The sequence below is a fragment of the Saccopteryx leptura genome, chromosome 5 (assembly GCF_036850995.1).
Source record: "Saccopteryx leptura isolate mSacLep1 chromosome 5, mSacLep1_pri_phased_curated, whole genome shotgun sequence".
Taxonomy (NCBI): domain Eukaryota; kingdom Metazoa; phylum Chordata; class Mammalia; order Chiroptera; family Emballonuridae; genus Saccopteryx; species Saccopteryx leptura.
This window is the reverse complement of record NC_089507.1, coordinates 202,139,321-202,162,442: the sequence shown is the minus strand read 5'-3', so window position 1 is coordinate 202,162,442 and position 23,122 is coordinate 202,139,321. Positions and strand designations below refer to the sequence as shown.

The following is a 23,122-nucleotide window of genomic DNA, read 5'->3' as shown; positions in this document are numbered from 1 at the left end:
GGTATGTGTGCTAGTAAAAATCCCCTTTTTACTTAAGCCATATTAGGCAGTGATTTTGTCATTTATGTCCCAAAGAGCCCAACTGATACAATTCACTCTCTACTAACCAGAAGCGTACCATGTCCTTATAATGTACTTCCAAGAGACAGAAAAAAAAAAAAAGAACTTGCAAGAAACAGGGAAGAGAGAGTAATAAAACTCAGAAGGTTCTATGGAGAAGGTGCCTTACAATAAGAGTTCAAGTACAACCATCTCGTTTTACAGATGAGAAAACTGAAAAGCTCATCAAGGAGAAGAGCGTCTTAGTGGTCTACCAGTGAGTAGGCAGCTGAGTATCAGTACCAGGTCACAAACCATCAGCTCATGCCTCTCCGACTTCCCACTGAGAGGTGTTGAGACTTTTCCCTGAGGATGAAAGAGGTCACGGTAGCACAATTCACCCATGTAAATACAAGTGAACCCCCATCTATATTGTGCTGGCAAGAGACATGTCCATCTGAAATCAGATTTTTTTTCTTGGACTCCTAATGCCAGCCATCACTTATTTATAACCCCACTGAGTGTCCTACTCAGGTTTCTTAGCACTCTGAGCACTGAGCAAGACTAATTAATCTCCACTCCCCTCTCCCCTAGGGACCCCTGGGAGGGAATAATTGTTTTATGAGGGTGGTTATGGGAGTACCCAAAGGCTCAAGAGAAATCATTGACATCTCTGAGTGGATGTCATTCAGGACAACTGATCTTTGCCGTGGCCTTGCCCAAAGCCCCAGCAGCCCCAGGGATTTTTCCATCCACTTGGACTCGTCTTCTTGCCTAGCTTTCTGGTATAATTGTCATACCCAATAATAATAATTATAATCGTGGGGGAAATGGGGCTAATGATAGAATTTACTTCCTAGGGTTGTTGGGAGCACTAATGAGATAAAGTATATGAAGTGTTAGCACCATGCCTAACAGCAGTAAGTACACATTACTATAACAGTAATAGCAATACTCCCAAACAATAATAGCAGCTCACATTAATTGAGCAGTTACTATATACTGGGCACTGTACTAAATGCTTTGCAGGTGTTTGATGTCCTTTAAAATTCTTCCTAGCTTACCCTTGGACTGAATAGTCCAATACAGAGAAGACCTATTAGCTGTTGGATGATATGTGAGTGACCAGATGTCTGATTCTAGTGTTTGTTCTATGCTAGCCTGATTGCCTTTATCAAGCCCTGGGTTTCCTGGTCCAGGTTCCTGGTAAATAGGTGAGCCCGGTTTTCTGATCAACCTAAATATTTATCCATTCTTCTTTCCATCTTTTGCTCATCACTTACCTATCAACTCAACCATCCATTCATCCATCCATATGCTCAGCCACCAAACTATCCAAATACACACCCACCCATTTATCTAACCCACTCACCATTGACCCAAGCATTCACCCACTCACTCACCTTTCTTTCCATTTATTTACATATTCTAACCACTATCCATTTTTCTACCCACTCACTCACCTACCTACCATTTCTCCATCCATCTATCCATACATCATTTGTCTTTCCACCCACTATCTATCTATTTCCACCCACTTTTCATCTATCTATCCATTCACCCCATCCATCCATCCATATACCCATTCACCTACCCATCTACTGACTTATCCATCCACCCACCCATGCATCTATCTACCTTCTCATTCATCTCCCTACCCAATCACTCATCCATGCCTCTGTCCATAATTCATCCACCCACTCACTTATCCATCCCCTCACCCTTGAATCCATCCATTCACTTGGCCATCCCCACTTATCACCTAACATTTCAGAGTGTTTACTACATGTAATGTTCTGTGCTAAGCCCTAAAACGGTCTCTTGGGATCCCTCCCTGAGAGGAAATGTAGGTGCCACTAGTGGATCCCCACATAGGGATGTAGTCTGTTGAGCCCTTCTGTATCCTGGACTTTGCCAAAGCCATTAGCTCCTAGAGTTAGTGGCCAAACAATGATGAAATGCAGGCTTACAGGGACTGAGGCATGGGCTTCCAGCAGAGCAATTAGAGGTAAACTAATATGTCTTCAGCACAGAGGAGCCTGGGAATTCCAAGATGCAATGGAAAAGGAACGAGTCAGCAAAAGGAGGAAATCAAAGTCACAGAGTTCAAGAGCTAATTAACTGATTCTCTTAAGATAATGTTTCATTAAAATGCAGCTCTTTAGTCTTTGGAGGCTGATGTCTCTCCTACCTCCCTTTATCTTCCCTGTCCACCCCTTCCTAATCTCATCTGTTTCATTTCTGATCCCCCCCCCCAAGTTTTATCCTTTCTCTAGTCCAACCAGGGTGGACCTTTAAAGGCACAAGTGAGCCCTGATATACTGCTGGCGAGACCGTGTGAGGAGGCCACATGGACAATGAGAAGCCCTGAAATTACACAGAAAGAAAGAGCAGCTCAGCCATCCCAATGTCCCAGCTGACTACAGCCTGTTAGTCATCCCTGCCAAGTTACCATCTTTGATGTTGCAGCCACCCTCCTCCCCCTGATGTCTGACTACGGCTATCTGAGAGCTACCCAAAATGAGACTAGCAGAAGAACCACCCAAAGTCCCTGTCAACATACAAAAACCACAAGAAATTATAAAATAGTTTCATTCAAGCCCCTACACTTTGGGGGTTGTTTGTTACACAGCTACAGATAACTGATACCGTGTCTGCTCATGCTGTTTGCACTGCTTAGAATGCTTCCCCAACCCAACCATCATTTTTCCCCCACAGTGAACTCCTATTTGCCTTTCAAAACCCAGGTCCAGCATCGCTTTTCCTGCCTTTCCATGATCCGGGTCAGATTGTCTTTCCTCTGGGGAAACTCTATTATGAGGCTAACTTAGGATACTCATTTTTCTATCTCTTTAATTGACTGTGAATGACAATATCAACTCACTTAAAGCTCACAAAAAAACTTATGAGGGAGATGTTATTGTTATCCATTATCCCTATTTTACAAGTAGAGAGGCTGGGGTACAAAGAGGTACTCCAAATCACCCTGGTGTCAAGTGGCTCAGCAGAGATTCAACCCAGGTAGAGCCATGCTCTTAACCACCATGGTATATGGCTTCTAATTAGAGTCTAAACAGCAATGACATTTATTAGCCCATTTAACACAAACTCCAGACATAATTGACTCCAGGGTCTCTCACAGGAGCAGCTGAGAGATTTTCTCTGAGATTTTCTTATCTTCATAATCGCAAGATGGCTGCCATGACCTCCTCCTCTCATGATAACTCCCAGATGGGGAGGAAGGAGGAGCTTAGCCTTTCTGAAGCTCCCTACAGTCCACCCTGACCATTGGTTTGTATTGGGTCACAAAACTACCACTAGCCCAATCACTGGAAGAGGTGCTTGGCACCTATAACTGGATTGACCCTAGGTCTTGATTTGGAGGTTGGGCCTACTCTGGCTGAGCACATGGCAAAAGGATTATTGTAGCAAGGAGGTTGGGGATTTGGCTCTTGGCCAGGAAATCAGCATTTTCCACACAATGGTCAGCCCTCGGAACACCTGAAATAAAGGCACACAGAGACCCTGTTCATTACAAGAATCCACTGTCCCAGGTTTGCAATGTGGGTACACCGGCCTTGTCCTTCCCAGCCACTCTGAGGTCTTAGGGGAGGTACTCAGGGTTAGACAACAGTGCCCTGCCCATCCTCCCCATTCATCACCCCCTTCCCCGCAGACACACCCCCTCAGATCACATCTCAAGTGGCCACGATTCCCAAACACCAGTGCATTAAAGGTGTTTGAATGTTCACCCGTTCACTACCGAATGAAAAAAATAAGGACGCTGGAATGAGATTCTTATAAAGCAAAATTGATTCCATTTAAGGGAAAGCTGTTGTTGACTTTCCCACTTAAACTCTCTAACGGCTTCCCCGGGCACTTAGAGGAACGACCAGGCTGCTCGACATGGCCGCCGAGGCCTGCTCCCGGCCCATCTCCTCACCCCTCACCGGCCCCAGCCTTGCTGGCCGCCTCCCTGCTTCTCAAATACACCAGGCCCTTTGCCTCTTTAGGGCGTCTCCATTTGCTGTTCCTTTCCCCTGGAATGTTCTTGTCCTGGTTCTTTACACAGTTGGCTACTTTTCATTCAAACCTTGACTCATCTGCCCCCTCCTTACAGAGAGATCTTCCCTGACCATCTCCGAGGCCAGGGCCAGGGCCATGTCCACCCCTGCATCGCCACCACGTTCCACCGTGCTGTTTGCTTGTCTTCAGAGTCCTCTCAGAACCCGACACTGTGTTTAGGTTGACTTGCTTTTTTGTTGAGTGTCTGTTCTGCTTGAAAGTAAAATCTATGAGGGCAGAGGCCTTCTGGGGCTATGACAGCCTCCTTCTTCCTGTCTCCCTACTTCCTGCCTGTCCCCTTACAGCCCAGTCTTCACACACACACACACACACACACACACACACACACACACACACACACTGAGAGGGACCTGCTAGGATTCAAGTCAGATTATGTCCCTCCTCACTCCATAGCTCCCAGCCACGCTGTCCTCCTTCCTGTTCCTGAACGCTGCCTGAGAGCTTCCTACCTTAGGGCCTTTGCATTTGTTGTTCCATCTTTCTGGAACAGGTACTTACAGGGTTTGCTCCTCTCACTTCCTTCTAGTCTTTGTTCAAAGGTCACCTTAGATAGGCCTTTCCTTTCTACCCTACTTAGAATTGCAATTCCTGCCCCGGCTGGATAGCTCGGTTGGTTAGAGCCGTGTCCCCAGGCACAGAAGTTGCCAGTTTGATCCCTGGTCAAGGTGGTCAAGGCGGTCAAGGCACATGCAGGAATGGGTCGATGTTCCTGAGTCTCTCTCTCTTTCTTCCTCTGTATCTAGAATTAATAAAATAAACATGAAATAAAGAAAAAAAATTGCAATTCCCCATCTCCTTTCCTGCCTTTATTCTTTTCTATGTCATACTGTATGTTGTTTTATTGTCACACTGTATGTGTTACCTACTTACCTAGCCTCTTGTTGTCTCCTCTGTGAGACTATCACTCCATGAAGATCAATTTGCGGGGGGTGGGGGGTGTTTTACTCACTGCTGGGTTCCCATTGCCTAGAACAGTACCTAGCACATGTGAGGTGCTCAAATATTTACTTTAAAAATATACATAACAATTTTGTTGTGATATAATTAACATACCATAAAATTTACCCAAAGTGTACAAGTCATTGGTTTTTAGTAAGTTCACAGAATTGTGCAACCATCACCACAATCTTAAAACATTTTATCACCCACAAAAGAAATCCCCATCCATTAGTAGTCGCTCCCATCCCTCCCCATCCCCCAGTGCCTGAAACAGTGCCCTTCAGGAAAGACTAGATTTCCCAGCTGCCTGGGTAGCAAGGAGTGTCACGTGACCAAGTTCTGGCCAATGGGATGGAAGCAGATTTTCTCTTCTTTGCTCCTGGCTCCTTCTTGCTGTCTGGAATGTGAACAGAATGGCTAGAGCTCAGGAAGTAATACTGGACTCTGAGGTGGAAACTACTAGTTAACAGATGCTGGAGGGACCAGAAGGAAGGGATCTGGTGACTGCGGAGATGCCAGACCACCTCCGGTCTCCTGTATGCGCATGACAGAGAAAGAAACATTTGCTGTGGGGAATGTAATATTTTAATGTGAGAATGTCGCCTTGTCACTTGACATGCCTGTCCCTCACAGCCAAATCCAGTCCCAACGAACGTGTCTCCACGGCCCTCTCACAGATGAGGAAACTGATGTGAGGGATATTTGCCTCAGGACATCATTTTTTATTCAAATATTTGGGAGAAAAAACAATTTTCTTTTTATTTTTATTTTTCCCAAATCTAATTCATTTCACTCTTCGTAAAAAAAAAAAAAAGTATATGCCTGCATATGGTGAAGGAGAGAGAACATCCAGTGAATGTTTCAGAGACCGTTCTTGCTTTCGGGTTGTGAGCCTCCACCCCGAAGTCCTCTCCGGGCACCCTGCCCTTCCGTGCCACCCAGGCATCATGACGGAAAGACCCTGACCCTGCTCAGAGGGCCGAGAGGCCTGCACTTGAATCCTGCATCTAGTCCTTAGCAGCCGCGTGATCTTGGGCAAGCCACTTCACCTCTCTGACTCTGCTTCCTCCCCTGTAGAAACGGATACTAACATATGCCAGAGGGAAGCTGGGGGTCTGACTTGCTCCCAAGGGCCCTGCCCAGAGCTGGGCACACAGTAGGGGCTGCGTGCTCCCCAGGAGCAAACTCCGCCCTTCTGGACGGACACAGCGGGCGCTCTCGGCTCTCAGACTCTCTCGACCTGAATCACTCAGAGGCAGTTTCACAAACAAGGATGGTTTAATACATTTCAGCATGTTTCCACTCGACAATATTATACGAAAATAGAGCTCTTTATTTAAACAGCAAGGCATAATAATCACTGCTACACATGAAACACTGTTTATTTTTCAAAAAACATCAAAATCAGTGACTATCTGGCAAGACACTTCAACTCCCATTGGGAGAATGAGCAGGTGGGATGTCACCGGCTCCGTGTTCTTGGGCCCACCAGTGGTAGAAGACCCTGGTGGCACTTGGACCAGGTGTAATACACAGGTGGGTGACCCACGTGGTGAGCAACTGATCCCCTTCCTACCCTTTTCACCCAGTGACTGTGGAGGAGAAAGTCTCAGGGTAGTGCTAGCCTGGCTGTAATGCCACTCGAATACTTGCTTGTCTCATTTTGTAACAGAGAGGTGACTCCGAGCCTTGGTGACACTAGCATAGAGATCCCCTCCCAGAAAACTTATTTTTCACAGTCACCTATGTTTGATGAGTGATACATGTTATCCATTACTGGCAGTGATTTTAAAAAAAAAGTTCCCCTATCAAAACAACTATAAATCTAAGAAATAAGTCTGTTTAAAGGAAACTACCTGGTAAACAACAATATAAAATATAGCAAAAAATAATAATGATGATGATGATGTTAAGGAAACACTTCATTAGGTCAACCTAAGTGTTTCTAACATGTGTCCTGCAATACTGTGATTCTAAAGCAAGTATGGACAAATACAGCATCATCTGGGTACCTTCCTAACCTGCAGCAAGCAGCTAATGCACTCACTCTCCCTCTTCTTTATGGTTTTTAAAAGAAGAGGAAACAAACAACCACAACAAACAAACAAACAGACAGACAAAAAACAAACAAGGGAAGGTTTAAATCACTGTTTCCTAAGCTGTGCGTCAGTATCTCTGGTACCAGCTGGAGCTGCTCGGTGGGAGAATTCCCTTCCTAATGATTGTGGCTACAAGGAAGTGTGCCACCTTTAAAGGGAATTGGTCCCTTCCTGCACAGAGGTGAGAATCTAGTCTCAGTGCAAAGCATCCCTGATTTGGAAGAGGGGAGTCCTAACGGCTTTCCCCCAGCACACCAGGGTAGCAGCCTCGCAGAGACCTTCCTGCTGCTATTTCTGCTGGCCTTCTTCCCTTCCCTTCCCAGCCAGGAGGAGACAGCTAAGGGTTGCCATGGAAACCGGCTTCATCCTCCCACAGGAGGCTGCCAGCCCTGATTTCCTACAGAGTTAAGAAGCCTCAGGCAGCAGGGGTCACCCAGGCGTGAAGATGGGTTTCCCTGGGGATATCCCACCTCCTGCCAATCACAGTATCTGTCTGGGAATCCTGGGGGCGCCTGGAGGCTGAGAGCCAGGGAAGCCCCCAAGCCCCAGTGCTGCTCCCTGAAACATTTAGAGATCTCAGGGCCTCTCTTTTCCTTCAGCTGAAACTAAAGGGGCCCAACTATGTGTGTTTGTGTGTCTGCATCTCATGAGATGCATCTACCTATGGGCGCCTCTGGCTCCGATGCCAAACGGAACCACCCCTCCACCACCCCCTTGAGCCCAACAAATGCATTTTCTATTGGGCCAATAAGTCTGTTTGCTGAATTCTACCAGCTTATGAGCTGTGTGACCCCAGGCAGTCACTTCACCTCTCTGAGCCTGTTTCTTCATCTATAAAAAGGGCATAACCATCCCCTCTTTGCAGAGATGATGAGCGAAGTAGAAATATTATGTCCACTGTGCCTGTCACAGGTATTTAGACAGTCCTCAATAAACAGAACCTAATATTAATAACACTTAATACGTTAAAAAAAGGCTTCTAGGCAATCTTTCTCTTTGAACTGATGCAAAAGCAAGTTTTCATCACTGAGCTGCTTGTTCAAAGGGTGGTGGATGCAGGAAGATGGACCGTGGGCCTGAGAACCATTAGCAGGTTCCCACTTCCTCCTAAAATAGCACTGCTGAGAGTTAGAGCAGGGCTCTCGAACCCGAATGCCTTCCTGCACCGGGAGGTACGGTGAGTGGAGAAGCAGCAGGGAAAATTCCCCTTGCCAAGCAGGACTTCCGGTGAGCCAGAGCACACACGTCCCAGTGAGGGAGGTGCTGCCCCTCAACCCTGGCCCACGGTTGCCCTTGGGAACATGGGCCCCGTGTTTCCAGATCTTCCGGGTTTTCAAGAGAAGCTGGACATTTTGAATCAACCCTCCGAAATATGTTATGAAAACAACTAATGTATTTTTTAAAGTGTAGGCAAAAAAAAAAAAAGGCACAGGCTGAATCATACCCACAGCTGGAGCTTCTGGATGTAGGAAAGCAAAACCGCCTCTGTTTTTAGCTCACCCGGTCCAAGTAGCCTGGCTGCTTCCTGCTGGCAGGACCATTCCGTGGGGCCTGTGTCTTTCTTACACACACTGGCACACCCCCATCCCATCTGCAGCCCATAACTCCAGAACAGCGAGCTCTCCTGCTCAGAGCCCGGTGTCCGGAGGGGGCTCACAATCGGGATTTTGGACACACCAGCTTTGGGGAAACCCTCCTGCATTTTTCTCACGAATCAGCATGAACGGAGGGATGCAGGAACAGGTCTTCTAGGGACTCCTTTGGCTTCAGCTAGTTTAATAATAACATGGGGACGAGCTTATTTCAAGGGACACACCGCTAGGTCCTGACTGGCCTTCTCACGGCCGGCATCTGCTTTGAGTGGGTAAGGCCTCAACCACCATTGTCAAGGACGCGAATGGTGGCCCCTCTGGGAGTTGTGGTCTCCGCCCTCAGGACCCCTGTTCCACCCTGTCTGCCTGCCCTAGCTCTTGTGGGAGTCCCTAAGGTGGGCGAGGCAAGGTGAGCAATGAGCAAATGAGCATCCAGAGCCTCATTTTGGACTAAACCTTCTCTCGGTTTCCTTTCTTTCCCTCCCCCCAACCAGCCTTCCAGGAAAAAAGGAGGAAAGTGCTAATGCTGGCTCCACTGGGTGCTCAGAGCGCCGCACCCAGGCCAGATGTGGACACAGCAAGCCGGGCAATCACGGCAGGGGCAGGTGAGAGTGAGCGCGTGGAGCCCGGCCCGATCCCCGGGCTCACGGGCGGAGGCGGTAACGAACTGGCACGTCGTGTTCCGGCTGCATCAGCCCGAAGCCGTACCTGCTGAGGTCAAACTCGGGGATCTCCACGTCCGGGTTGACCAGTTCCAGGTCAAAGTGCGTCAGCACAAGGAACACAAATCTGCAGAGAGAGAGCGTTGCAGGTGTGAAGGAGGAGCATGGGGCTTGTTCCAAGTAAGGGAGGAGAGCAACGGCTTCCTCCAGAGCCCGACCACAACTCTCACTTTGGGAAAAGAGAGAAAAGGAGAGGGAGAATAGAGCACTGTGGCCCCGGAGCTCCCACACGCGTGCCACCCCCGTGGTTGGGCAGGCCCACGGGCTAGTTCCAGTTACAGGCTGTGAGCTGAAGTGACCTGTGTGTCAGTTTCACACTTTGGGGTCTCACAGGAGGTGCTGGACTCTCCAGCTCTCCCTTCGGCCTGGCCGCTGTGCGAGCCTCCAGTGGAGATGGGAAGAGCCTGAGTCTCTGCATGGAGGGGAGGGACCCCCAAACCCACCTCTAGCTTTGTGTAAGTGGGAACCAAGCCTTTGTTGTCACAAGCCACTGAGACTGGGGGGTCGTTTGGTGCAGCAGGGTAGCCTAGCTCCCCCCGATTACTATGAACAGTGACTCTACCTGACTCCCCAACCATAGTCAGCCCCCCACCCCAAAACTCCTGGAACCCGCACTATCTGCCCTGGCCAGGCTGACTGCTAAACCACAGGCTGCCTCTGTGAGATTAGAAATAGCAGCCCTGGCCGGTTGGCTCAGCGGTAGATCGTCGGCCTAGCGTGCGGAGGACCCGGGTTCGATTCCCGGCCAGGGCACATAGGAGAAGCGCCCATTTGCTTCTCCACCCCTCCGCCGCGCTTTCCTCTCTGTCTCTCTCTTCCCCTCCCGCAGCCAAGGCTCCATTGGAGCAAAGATGGCCCGGGCGCTGGGGATGGCTCTGTGGCCTCTGCCTCAGGCGCTAGAGTGGCTCTGGTCGCAACATGGCGACGCCCAGGATGGGCAGAGCATCGCCCCCTGGTGGGCGTGCCGGGTGGATCCCGGTCGGGCGCATGCAGGAGTCTGTCTGTCTCTCCCTGTTTCCAGCTTTAGAAAAATGAAAGGAAAAAAAAAAAAAAAAAAAAAAGAAATAGAGAAATAGGCACTCCTCCCTCCAGACCAGGGGGTGGGAACCTATGGCTCAGGAGCCAGAGGTGGCTCCTTTGATGGCTGCATCTGGCTCGCAGACAGATCTTTAATAAAAAAAATAATAACGTTAAAAATATAAAACATTCTCATGTATTACAATCCATTCATTTCCTACCGCTCATGTTCATGGTTGTGGGTGGCTGGAGCCAATCACAGCTGTCCTCCGGAACAACACCAAATTTTTATTGGATAATGCCTAACGTACACGGGTCATTGTATGGCTCTCACGGAATTACATTTTAAAATATGTGGCGTTCATGGCTCTCTCAGCCAAAAAGTTTCCTGACCCCTGCTCTAGACACTGTCTGTGAGAAAACTGTCAGAATGTACCAACTTTGCAAGACCAAGCACTCTCTACTGCCATCTTCTGGAGAACTGTCCCAGTAAGTATACAAACCAGGATATGATCAGTGGACCCGTAACTGTGGTGCACAGGACTACCTGATGTCACCTGCTTCCTACCCACCTGCCTTATCTTACTCGGCATCACCTGTGTCTTTAAGGGGCAGAACTGGATCTTCACGTACTCTGTCCCACTGCCATTCCCCCGCCGAGACCCAGATGCCCAACGTGGGACTGAGCACACAGCAAAGATACTTTATCCTGCCCGAATGAATGGAGAAGAGGGACAATGAGGACAGCGAAGTCAACGCTCTGGACAGGAGAGCTGGGCACAGAACCAGACTCTGCCTCTTAAGGGCGTGTGACCCTCGTCAAGTTTCTTTCCCACTCTGGGCCTCAGTTTCCCCATCTGGCCAAAGGGGGTCAGCACGGTGGGGTGTATCCCTGCTGGCTCTGAAGCTGCAGGATGCTAGCGGGTGAGTCTGTATTGGGTGGGGTTCCTGTACGCACACCTGGACGTGGATCCTGGTACTCCACCCACCAGGAGCATGACCTAGCAAATGACTTAACCTCAGCGTTAGACCGACACCTACCCAGCAAGACTGTCATGATAATTAAAGCGAGACAAAAATAACAAATTAGCTAATTTATTGAAACTCGACATGCCAGACACTATGCTAAACATTTAGTGTCCATTATCTGTCTTTGTCTGAAAGCCTTAAGAGATAGGAGCTGCAGTCGGTTCTGCTATGGCACTGGTTTTGAACACCTGGTTTGTTCTGGTGTGATTGATTGGTATATTAGGGCATGAGCGAAGCTTAATGCAAATTTCACATTCCCTTACGTGCCATTTCATCTGCGAGACACACAAGGAGAATGCAAAAGCCTGCACTCAGGAGAGCTGAGCTGAGGAGGAATTCACAAAGCATACACAACATCTAATCTCCACCCACCTCTGACAGCTCACGGGGTGTGCATGTGACTGTGTGCATGCGTGCGTGTGTCTTATGTACCACACCATTCATATCAGGGGTCCAGTTTCCGATAACCCTCCTTCCACGCTTCACAGTAGCTCCCAGCTGCGACCCCATCCATCGTCCACTTCCTCAGTGAATTTCAGGTCATTTTAAGAGTAAAGCACCGTATTTACTGTAGCGCCATTTAACATGTGTCACCTTGTACCACCACTTTTGACTAGGTTCTTATCTTTTTCTTAGCGTGTCACTGATGCATTTTTTGACTGTTGGGCCCTGGCCCTATTGTTCCCACAGTCCCCGTGGCCTTTAATGGTGATTTCTCACAGCGCAGTGATTTTGGGGAACATTCATGAAGCATTAGAGCGGAACTGGCAGCATTATCATCTCCAGTTTACTGCTGGAAAAAACTGAGGCCGAGAGGTTAACACAAAGTACTCCTTCACTTAGCAGGATACCTGCACATTAATAGTGGTGATATCAGTAATTACAATAATAACTAACATTTATTAAGTGCCTACAATGAGCCAGGCAGTGGGTTCAGTGTTTAGAAAGAACTCATGCCTTTGTCCCGACACCTCTGGGATGTAGTATGTATGACCAGTGCCCCCATTTTAGTTGAGAAAACACAGGCACGGTTCACCCAGCTTATGATGACCAAGGGTCTGGACAGAAGGACAGAGTGGATGTCCTAACCCCTGGTCCAATCTGTTTGTGATTCAGGGGCCAAGGCTCTGGGTGTCAAAGGAAGAGAATGCATGAGGAATTAAAATAACTAAAAGGCACATGACACTTGGCCAGTTCCTGCTGCGAGGTCCTGAACAGCACAGCAGCTGCAGACGGATGGCCGCAGCCAGCTGCACAGAATGTCCTGTGTTTGGTATTTGAATGGTAGGCTTGGAGAGAAGAACCTATTGCCAGGTCTGATTATTTCAAAAGAAAACAGAAAGCTGGCTTTTTACACAAGCTCTTCTGAATCTTAAAAGCGCACATTTTTAAAAACACAAATAGATTGGTGGGCAGGATGTGGCTCATGGACTGTCTGTTTGAAGCCTCTGCCCTAAACCCTTGTCCTGGCTCCATCTGTCCATCCGGGGAGAGGAGAACTGTGCTAACCAGCTAGAGCAGGAGCCTCCCTCCCCCGGCACCCCCGCCCCACTCACTGTTTGATGCTGCTGAGGGCATAGCCCCTCCCCAGGCACTGATTGTGCCCTGCTCCCCAGGGCATGCTGTAATTCTTCAGTCGCTTCCCATCCTTGTAAAAGTCTTTCTTCTCTGATCCATCGGGGTTCAGGAATCGGTCATATTTAAAGACCTGAGGTAGGAAGAAGGTCCATGTCTGACTCCGCCCCCATAACATGCATGCATAAAGAAAAGCTCTGAGGATGTTCACTGCTGTCTTATTTATAAGAGGGAAAAACTGGAAATAATATAAAGGACAATTAATAAAGGACTGATGTAAAAATTATGGCAGCTATTTAGAAGGTTGAGCTTGGTGTGTGTGTGTGCTGACATGGAAAGAATTTTTAAGACTGGTTGTTGGCAAAAAAAAAAAAGCAAGTTTTGGTATTTCATGCATTGTATGATTCCATACACACACCTATCTATTCACATGTGTGTGAGCATCTTAAAGTCTGTAAAAATAACTTAAAGGACATCCTCCCAGCCATTGTCAGGGAATTCTGTAGAACTGGAGGAAAGAAAATGAAGAAAAATTTTCTATTTTACATGTTACCTTTGTAATTTTAAATAAAAGAAATTATTTTTTAAAAAGAGAATGCCAATTTCCTTTGGTTATATTGTACAGTGGTAAGCTGAGACTTGTACCTGGGAACGGGCCTGGGCACAGAGCAGGTGCTGAATGAAATATGGGTGAATGGACCAGTAGATAGACTGATGGATAAAAGGTCTGGTGGAGCCCTGGCCGGTTGGCTCAGCGGTAGAGCGTCGGCCTAGCGTGCGGAGGACCCGGGTTCGATTCCCGGCCAGGGCACACAGGAGAAGCGCCCATTTGCTTCTCCACCCCTCCGCCGCGCTTTCCTCTCTGTCTCTCTCTTCCCCTCCCGCAGCCAAGGCTCCATTGGAGCAAAGATGGCCCGGGCGCTGGGGATGGCTCCTTGGCCTCTGCCCCAGGCGCTAGAGTGGCTCTGGTCGCAATATGGCGACGCCCAGGATGGGCAGAGCATCGCCCCCTGGTGGGCAGAGCGCCGCCCCATGGTGGGCGTGCCGGGTGGATCCCGGTCGGGCGCATGCGGGAGTCTGTCTGACTGTCTCTCCCTGTTTCCAGCTTCAGAAAAATGAAAAAAAAAAAAAAAAAAAAAAAAAAGGTCTGGTGGATGGGTTAATGGGCAAACAGGTGAGTGGATGGGTGGGTGGGTGGGTGGAAGGGTGGGTGGATAGATAAGCAGACAGAACAGTGCCTGGCATACAATAAGTACCCAAATCTGTTAGAAACTGTGCAAGTCTCCCCATCTCAAAGTCCAGGAAGAGGGAAGAGTGTTGAGAAGCTGACATTATAACATTCTGAAAAAAGGAAAATCACTCAGCTATTATTTATCAAGTATTCACCGTGTGCCAGGTACTCTGAAGGCCGCCTTTCTTACAGGATCTCATTTAATCTTCCTGACAACCCTACGAGGAAGGTGCTATTATGAGGCTTATTCACAGGTGATTAAATAGAGAAACAGAAAGGTGATGTCATCTGGACAAAGTCATACAGCAAAAAGCAGAGCTAAGATACCGCTCAGATCTGGCTGATCCGGAAGCCACTGACTTTTCCCCACAGTCCCTGGTATGCCATTTACCTCTGGGTCTGTGTAGATCTCTGGGTCTTTCTGCGGACTCAGGAATGGAAAGAGGAGGAGGCGGTCACCACGTCGCAGCGTGAATTCCCGCCCGTCTGCCATGGGCATGGCCAGGTCCACCACAACCTCTCGCGTGATGAAGGGCGCGGCCGTGAGCCTGAGGCTCTCACTCAGGACACTATCTGCGCAGGGCAGGTACAAAGAAGGGTCGGCAGCTGTCCTCCTACCCACCGGAATGCCACCCCCAGCCCTCATTTTACAGAGGAAGACGAGGAGGCTCAGAAAGGAAGCATGACTTGCCCACCATTACACAGTGTGTTCATGATACGGCCCCTCAGAGACCTTAGATATGAGGATTTGGGTCTGACCTCAGGAGAAGCTGTGAGGAAAGATGGGAGCCAGAGAGAGATCAGGGAAGGCTAGGGAGAGAGCAGGGCCATCGATATTGTTTGTTTCTGCCTGCCCAGCATACAACCCCCTCCTGGAAACAGTTCCCTGGTTTTCATCTGGGTACCACCCCTCTCCTACTCTCAGGGGTTGGGCTGATGATTCCACTCCCAACTTCTGGGATTGGGCTGGGATTGGTCAATCAGAGCATCCCAACACTCTGAGCCCTATAATTGGTTCAAGATGGGCACATGACCCAAAGAGAGCCAAAGAGACACATTCCTGGGACTTTGGGTAGGAACGCTACAGAGAGGCACAACCTCATGGGTCAGCTTGGATTTTCAGGTGGCCCCTTGCCAGCCTGAGACTGGAGCCAACCCAGCAGGAAATGAGGCTGAGAGATGGAGAGAGACTGAGTCCTGATGACATTGTTAGAGTACCTGGATCCACCTCTACCTGAAGCTAGATAGATCCCTCTGGGCTTTTTTATTTTTTTATTTTTCCGGTTAGAAGTGGGGAGGCAGTCAGACAGACTCCTGCATGCGCCCAACTGGGATCCACCTGGCATGCCTACCAGGGGGCAATGCTCTGCCCATCTGGGGTGTTGCCCCGTTGTGGCCCGAACCATTCTAGCACCTGAGGTGGAGGCCATAGAGCCGTCCTCAGTGCCCGGGCCAACTTTGCTTCAATAGAGCCTTGGCTGCAGGAGAGGAAGAGAGAGACAGAGAGGAAGGAGAGGGGGAAGGGTGGAGAAGCAGATGGGCGCTTCTCCTGTGTGCCCTGGCCGGGAATTGAACCCGGGACTTCCACACGCCAGGCCGACGCTCTACCACTGAGCCAACCGGCCAGGGCCGATCCCTCTGGGCTTTTTAGTTACCTGCCCCAAATACAGTGTTTTTGTTTTGTTTTGTTTTGTTTCAGCCAGTTTAAGTTAGGTTTTCTGCCATTTGCAACCAAAAATTTCCTGCTGAGTCTCTGAGCAGCTGAGAGCAAGGCACGGAGATGCCAGGTCTAAGAAGACAGGAGGCTCAGGGGCACCTTAGGTCAGAGGACACGAATGGACTGCAAACAATGGGAGCCTACACTGGGGAAGGCTTAGGGGGCCATGGTGACCCAGTCTTTGGGGCGGTCTGACGGCTCTGACCATCTCACCGAGCACAGGCAGGCTGTCTAAGACCTTCTGCGGGAGGGTGGTCATCTGCGAGACAGGCTGCTCTGCTCGAAGGAGGGCTTGCTCGAGTTCTCCACAGACAGCAGCCAGGGCCTCGGGACTCTTGAGGAGGAAGAGCAGAAGCCAGAAGGCGGCTGGACCCATGTTCCCCTGCAACGAGAAAGAGCCCCGTTGTGCCGTCCAGAGGTGAGACCGATTTTCTCTGGCTACAGCGATGGTTTTAGCGCCGAGGAGGCGCCACATTCCCTCGCTCAGCTCCCCACTAAGTGTGCGCCACTACCACTGCCACACCTTTTCCTGGCAGGGAGAACTAAGCACTCCCTCGTCCCTACCCGCTGCCCAGCACATAGGAGAGGCTCAGTGGTATCTGTCAAACAAACAGCTGTGTCCCTCTGGGGTGGGGCCCGCAAGTCAGCTTACAAGGAAGGTTTGGGCTGGCAGAGCCCTGAACTGGGACCAGGCAGAGTTGGGTTCGAATCCCAGCTCCCCACTCCCTGTCACTCCAGACAAATCACTCTCTCTTCCGGGTCTCAGATCTTCCCTTTCGCTAATTTAACAACACGCCCACTCGCAGGGCAGCCAGAAAGGTCCACTGATACTGGATGCAAGTGACACCCTCATGCTGGCCACAGAGCAGGTGCTCAGAAGACGTTTCTCCCTCCCGTTGGTCCCTTCCCAGGCTTGAGAACAAGTGGGGACCCGGGGCTCTCTGAGGTTTCCTCTAGCACCTCGGGGCCGGGGAAGACAAGCGAGGTCACTTGCTGTTCACCACTTAAATAGCCAGGGGAATGCAGGCGATAAATAATTCAGCTTCGGGTTAACTCAGTGCCAAGGCCATTTTATCTTGCCAGGATGATCAGATGGGGGCCACGCTCATTAATTACAAAGCAGGAGTGGAGTGTGAGGCTGCTCGGCTACCTCTGCTTTCAGGGAAAAGCTGTGGCAAGTTAGGGAGGTGACAGAGACCCCCTCCCATGCAACTGCACGGAGATGTGTGAGTGTGCTTGCATGTGTGTACGCACAAGTCTGTGTGATCACACCACTAAAAGAGATTCTGAACTTGCTACCCTGGAAGTTGAGCTTCCTCTGGCGGGGCATTGCTTCATTTACCCAGGGGAACATTTCCAGTCTAGCCTCATTCCCTCCCACTGAAGCCAAAGTCCAAAGCTCGGAGCTGGGAGGGATGACCATGCCGTGGTGGGCCTGCTGAGACTCTCCTCCTCTGCCACTCCGACCCATGGCCCCTTACAGCCGGCCTCGTCCCCTGCCTGGACCTTAGATCTCAGCCCACTGGCTCCTCCTCTAGGCCCCTGGGTACAGAGCCTCCCACTGGCCCCTCCATCAGCCTTGATCGAGGCTTTGGAGTTCTGGATTCATGGAGCTTTTGCGTGGACCCTGTGAGATGATGACTGTAAAGTACCCAACAGGATGACTGGCACACAGCATGCAGTAAGTGCTTGGTGGCTTCAGAAATGATTATCTGCGCCTCCACCCTGACCTGACAATAGCAATCACAGCTACTATTTCTCAACCCCTCGGAGTACTTTCCAACCGGACCTCTAGATGGCACTCTCCCCCAGTCCCTTCCCACCCTGCTGGGCATCCCTCCTCTGTTTCCTTTGCTGGCTTCCTCCCATGGCACCCCCATACTGGAGAGGCCCAGGGCTTGGCCCCTTCCTCATCCACTCTCACCCCCAGCGATCTCCAGTCTAGTGGTTTCAACACCATGTCTATCCTGACAACTCCCAAAAGAATGTCGTCGGGCCCTGGCCGGTTGGCTCAGTGGTAGAGCGTCGGCCTGGCGTGCAGAAGTCCCGGGTTCGATTCCTGGCCAGAGCACACAGGAGAGGCGCCCATCTGCTTCTCCACCCCTCCCCCTCTCCTTCCTCTCCCCCTCCCGCAGCGAGGCTCCATTGGAGCAAAGATGGCCCGGGCGCTGGGGATGGCTCCTTGGCCTCTGCCCCAGGTGCTAGAGTGGCTCTGGTTGCAACAGAGCGACGCCCCAGAGGGGCAGAGCATCGCCCCCTGGTGGGCATGCGGGAGTCTGTCTGACTGTCTCTCCCCATTTCTAGCTTCAGAAAAATACCCAAAAAAAAAGAAAAAAAAAAAGAAAAAAAGAATGTCGCCAGCCCAGACCTTAACCCTGAACTCCAGACTCCTTTCTTGAGGTACGCCCCCCCTACCATTCTCCATCTCCAACTCAGCACATCCAAAACCAAAACCTGATTTCCTCCTCCAAAACTTCTTCCTTCCACCACTTCTTCCTTCCTTCTTCCTTGTCACCTTCTTGGTGCTGCCTGCTCTAGCCCCAGCTTCTAGAATAGTGCCTGGCACACAGTGGGCCCTCACTAAGTATTTCTAGAGTACATTTATTGAGCCCTAGTTATCTGCCAAGCAGTCACAGACCTTACATGTCTTTCACCCTCACCTGTTAATGGCAACTTGCTTCTTCCCACCACTCAGGCCCATCCTGTTTATACCTCCCCCAGTGTCCCAGCCAAAAGCAAGTCCTGTGGGCTGTACCTGGAAACAGGTCCAGAATCCAATCACTCTCGCCCCTGCCCTCTTGTCTAGCACCACCCTCTCATGCCTGGATATTACAGCGGCCTCCTTCCTGGTCTCCCTGTCTCCACTCCCCACCCCGCTACAGTCTTCTCGGCAATGCAGCCTGAATGACCCCTCTGAAACAGAAGACAGGCCGTGTTGCTCCTCTGTTCAGAGCCCTCAAAGGGTTTCCATCTCAGAGCAAAAGTCAAAGTCCTTCCAATGATCTATAGGGCTCTGCATGGTCTGACACCTGCTATCTCCTTGCCACATCACCCTCATCCTCACCTCAGGGCCTTTGCACATGCTGTCCCCCTGCCTGGATGCTTTCATACTATATATCTGCATGGCTCCCTTCCTCACTTCCTTCAAGCTTCTGCTCAGATATCACCTTCTTGGTGCTGCCTGCTCTAGCCCCAGCTTCTAGAATAGTGCCTGGCACACAGTGGGCCCTCACTAAGTATTTCTAGAGTACATTTATTGAGCCCTAGTTATCTGCCAAGCAGTCACAGACCTTACATGTCTTTCACCCTCAGCACGATACCGTGAGGAAGGTGCTGCCATCTCCATTTTAAATATGAGTAAACTGAGGCACCGAGAGTTCAGCAACTAACTTGCCAGGAAGTGGCAAATGACAAAACCAATGGGTTACACAGCATCTTACCCCTGCTCTCAAGACTGTGGGTTCTCCAAGGGTCTTCTCACCTGCCTGAATTCTGGACACTGCCAGTGACTCAACTCAGAGGATGCCCTGTCCCTAACTCCTGCCCAGTTTTCATGGCCCTGCCAAAGGTTGTTCCCTGGACTTTCTGTCACTCAAGTCCCATGGGCCTGTGTCCAGTTCTGCTGAGAGAGTTCATTTCTGCAAAGGATTCTGGGAGCAGTTTGGAGCTTGAATCTCTACCCACTAATATGTCATTAGGCACTAACGGGGCCCAACTGCTGAGCAAATCCAGCCCCCACCCCTTGCCAGTGTCCACCTACAAGGACGGTTAATGGTTCTGAGAGAAAACTAAAAATAAGTTGCGAGTTGATAGGAGAGGAATACCTGCACAACTGTCACCGCTGAGGTGGGGCCCAGAGAAGGAGCGTGCGCTGGGGTCAGGGGAGGGCAGGAACCAGGCCAGGAGAGGTGGCACGTCGGCCCGTTTTCTCTCTCCCCTGTGTCTACTCCACTACTAAATCCATGGGTGCTGTCTTCCTTCTGTTTCCAGAATCTATCCACATCCTCATCTCTTCCACAGCCACTACCTGGTCCTGCCACCACGGTCTTATGTGTCCCCGCTTCTGTCCTTGCTCCTCAGATCCTGTCCCTCCGGGGCTCAGAACCCTCCCAGGGTTCCCGCCTCACCCAGAGGAAATCCCGTTTTACTTACTGGGACCCACAGGCCCTTTGTGGCCTCTCCCCTCAGCCCACTCCCCCTCCCCACTCTGCTTCCTGACTGATCCTGTGCGTGATACAGGGAACTGGGCGTGTGTGCACAGGCCCACACCCCCACTCATACTGGTGCACACTCACAAATGCACATCTTCGCTCACACACACACACACACACACACACACACACACACACACACATACACAAGCATACACGCACACCTGCGTGCTCCCATGCGCACGCCATGCCCACCTGGGTGGCCCAGAGCTGCAGTAGCAGAGCCCGCGCCTGCATCTCCTCCAACACGCCCATCTCCTCCAGGTGCTGCAGGTAACTCTCCAGCCAGCTGCTCCGCTGGGCCCGGCCGACCAGCTTGGCTGGGGACAACAGCTTCCACAGGCGACCTTTAACTTTGCACACCCGGTCCCTGTCCCCTGCAGGGACAGAGCAAAGAGTGGGGGGGAGGATTTACAGATCCACCCCCAGCCCATGGTCACCCAGCCCCGACCTCCCATGAGGCCAATGGTCTTCTGGGCATCACTCCATAAGGGTGGGGAGTTCCTATGGGAAAGAGGCTACAAAGAAGCCTTTTAAATTTTGACAATAATGTCTGTCTCACCCCCAGAGAACAGGAGCAAGGAACCTTGTCTGCTATTCACATCTGTGTCCCCAGCATCTGGCCCCATAGTAGGTGCTCAATAAACATGTGTTCAATGAATGGTGGGTCTTTACACAGCAGGGGAAGGAACACGAAACACCAAGCAGCATTCTCCAGATGCAGCACAGCTTCATTCAGAAACAACCTAACTGCCACAGGAGGGACAGGTGGGTCTGGGGTCTCAAACTCAAATACCTCCGGGGAAGGCGAGCAAAGTAAAGGAGGGAGGAGGACCAGGAAGTTGCTGTGGGGAACCGAGGGTCGGGGCGGCCTCTACTCAGCCCCACCAACCAGGCCCTGAGGCCAATCCGTCCCCGGCCGGGGAGCCTGGTTTCCAGAAGCTGAAATCTTGGTGTTCATGTAAACTCTTATGTTTTTTAAGGTTAACAAGCACATAAGCAAGAAAATTTTAATCGCTGTGTAGGCCAGTTAAGTTTCTCGAAAGGTTAACTTTGGCCCACAAATCACCATTAACAACAGGCCTAACCAATGGTGGTGCAGTGGATAGAATGTCGACCTGGGACACTGAGGTCTCAGGTTCGAAACCTCAAGGACTCCAGCTTGAATCCAAGGTTGCTGGCTTGAGCAAGGGGTCACTGGCTTGGCTGGAACCCCCTCCTCTCCCGCCTAGCAGTCAAGGCACAGACGAGAAGCAATCAATGAACTACAGTGACGCAACTATGTTGATGCTTCTCATCTCTCTCCCTTCCCGTCTCTTTCTCTCACGCCCCCTCTCTTGAAAAAAAGAATTAAAAATGGTGTGTCATGCTCTGGAAAACCAATGAGACAGGCCCAAAAGGCAGACTGTGGAGGTAATAAAGACAACTGCTTATTATTTAAATATTGTGTTAACACTACAAGACAATGCTAGATTTGTGTATATGTGTGCAAATATAAGCTTTTGTTTTTCCAAAATCATCCCTTGGGAATGTGGGAGTTACTTTGGATTGCTATGAAATTCCAAAGTTCTAGAAACTCTCTCACTCATTTGAACCACAAAGCAGCGTTTTTAAGGAAGACCCACCCACCCAGTGGTTCTAACCAGGCTGCGTACTACAGAGTGTTTAAAAGAGCATAAAATGTAGGCTAAACTAACTTTTAAAAAAAGTATATTAGTTACATTTTCAAATAACATGCAGCGAGCCCAATTCTTCATCTGAAATGCATTATCTTCCTGTGTTTCCCACCTTTTTGGGCACCGGAGAATCAGCTGGGAGCTTGTAAATCTCATGACCAGGCCCCACCACGGACCAACCCTGGCGGGATCTCTGGGGAGGAGGCCCAGGCATGCAGAGGTTTGACAGGTGAGTGCGGGCGCAGGGGCGCTGCCCACCTCAGCTGACGCTAGTTCTGGATGCCTAGAGGAGTCATCGGATGGGATAGTTCGAAAAAGGAGGCACGGAAATTTAACACAGACTTAGAAATGAATGGCATTCTTTGAGCTCAGACAGCACAACCTCTGGTCTTGAATATCACTGTAAACACTGCTTTAAGGAGGACTTTACAGAGCAATGCAGTACGAACAGATACTGACAGAACAGGAGGAAATATCTGCAAATTATCTATCTGATAGGGGTCTAGTACCCGGAATACATAAAAGACTCCTACAACTCAGCAACCAGAAAACCAAACAACCTAGTTCAAAAAAAAAAAAAAGAAAAAGAACGAGAATAGACATTTCTCTAAGGATTCTATTTAAATGGCCAATATGAACAGGAAAAGATGCTCAACACCACTAACCACTAGGGAAATGCCAATCAAAACCACCATGAAGCCCTGGCCGGTTGGCTCAGTGGTAGAGCATCGGCCTGGCGTGCAGGAGTCCTGGGTTCGATTCCCAACCACGGCACACAGGAGAAGCGCCCATCTGCTTCTCCACCCTTCCCCCTCTCCTTCCTCTCTGTCTCTCTCTTCCCCTCCCGCAGCCAAAGCTCCATTGGAGCAAAGTTGGCCCGGGTGCTGAGGATGGCTCTATGGCCTCTGCCTCAGGCACTAGAATGGCTCTGGTTGCAACAGAGCGATGCCCCAGGTGGGCAGAGCATCTCCCGCTGGTGCGCATGCCGGGTGGATCCGGGTTGCGTGCATGCGGGAGTCTGTCTGACTGCCTCCCCGTTTCCAACTTCAGAAAGAAAAAAAAAAACATACACCATGAGATACTATTTCACACCTATTAGAATGGTTGAGTCCCCATCCACCTCTGGACTTCACTCTCTCCATCTGTAAAAAGAGGGTAGCAGGCTTGAGTACCTCTCAACTGTTTCCTC

At 50.1% G+C, this 23,122-nt stretch overlaps 1 protein-coding gene across 1 annotated transcript in view; it reads right to left on the bottom strand.

Moving 5' to 3' along the window:
* Positions 1 to 6,342: 6,342 nt before the first annotated feature.
* PTGIS (prostaglandin I2 synthase) overlaps positions 6,343 to 23,122 on the bottom strand; it is a 39,746-nt gene continuing 22,966 nt past the window's right edge. Inside the window, exons 6-10 of the mRNA XM_066387538.1 lie at positions 20,453 to 20,634; positions 16,260 to 16,428; positions 14,721 to 14,902; positions 13,080 to 13,231; positions 6,343 to 9,544 (exon numbers count right to left, since the gene is read on the bottom strand). Coding sequence (XP_066243635.1) covers positions 9,400 to 9,544; positions 13,080 to 13,231; positions 14,721 to 14,902; positions 16,260 to 16,428; positions 20,453 to 20,634 — 830 coding nt within the window. The 3' untranslated portion in view covers positions 6,343 to 9,399. The remainder of the gene's footprint in view (positions 9,545 to 13,079; positions 13,232 to 14,720; positions 14,903 to 16,259; positions 16,429 to 20,452; positions 20,635 to 23,122) is intronic.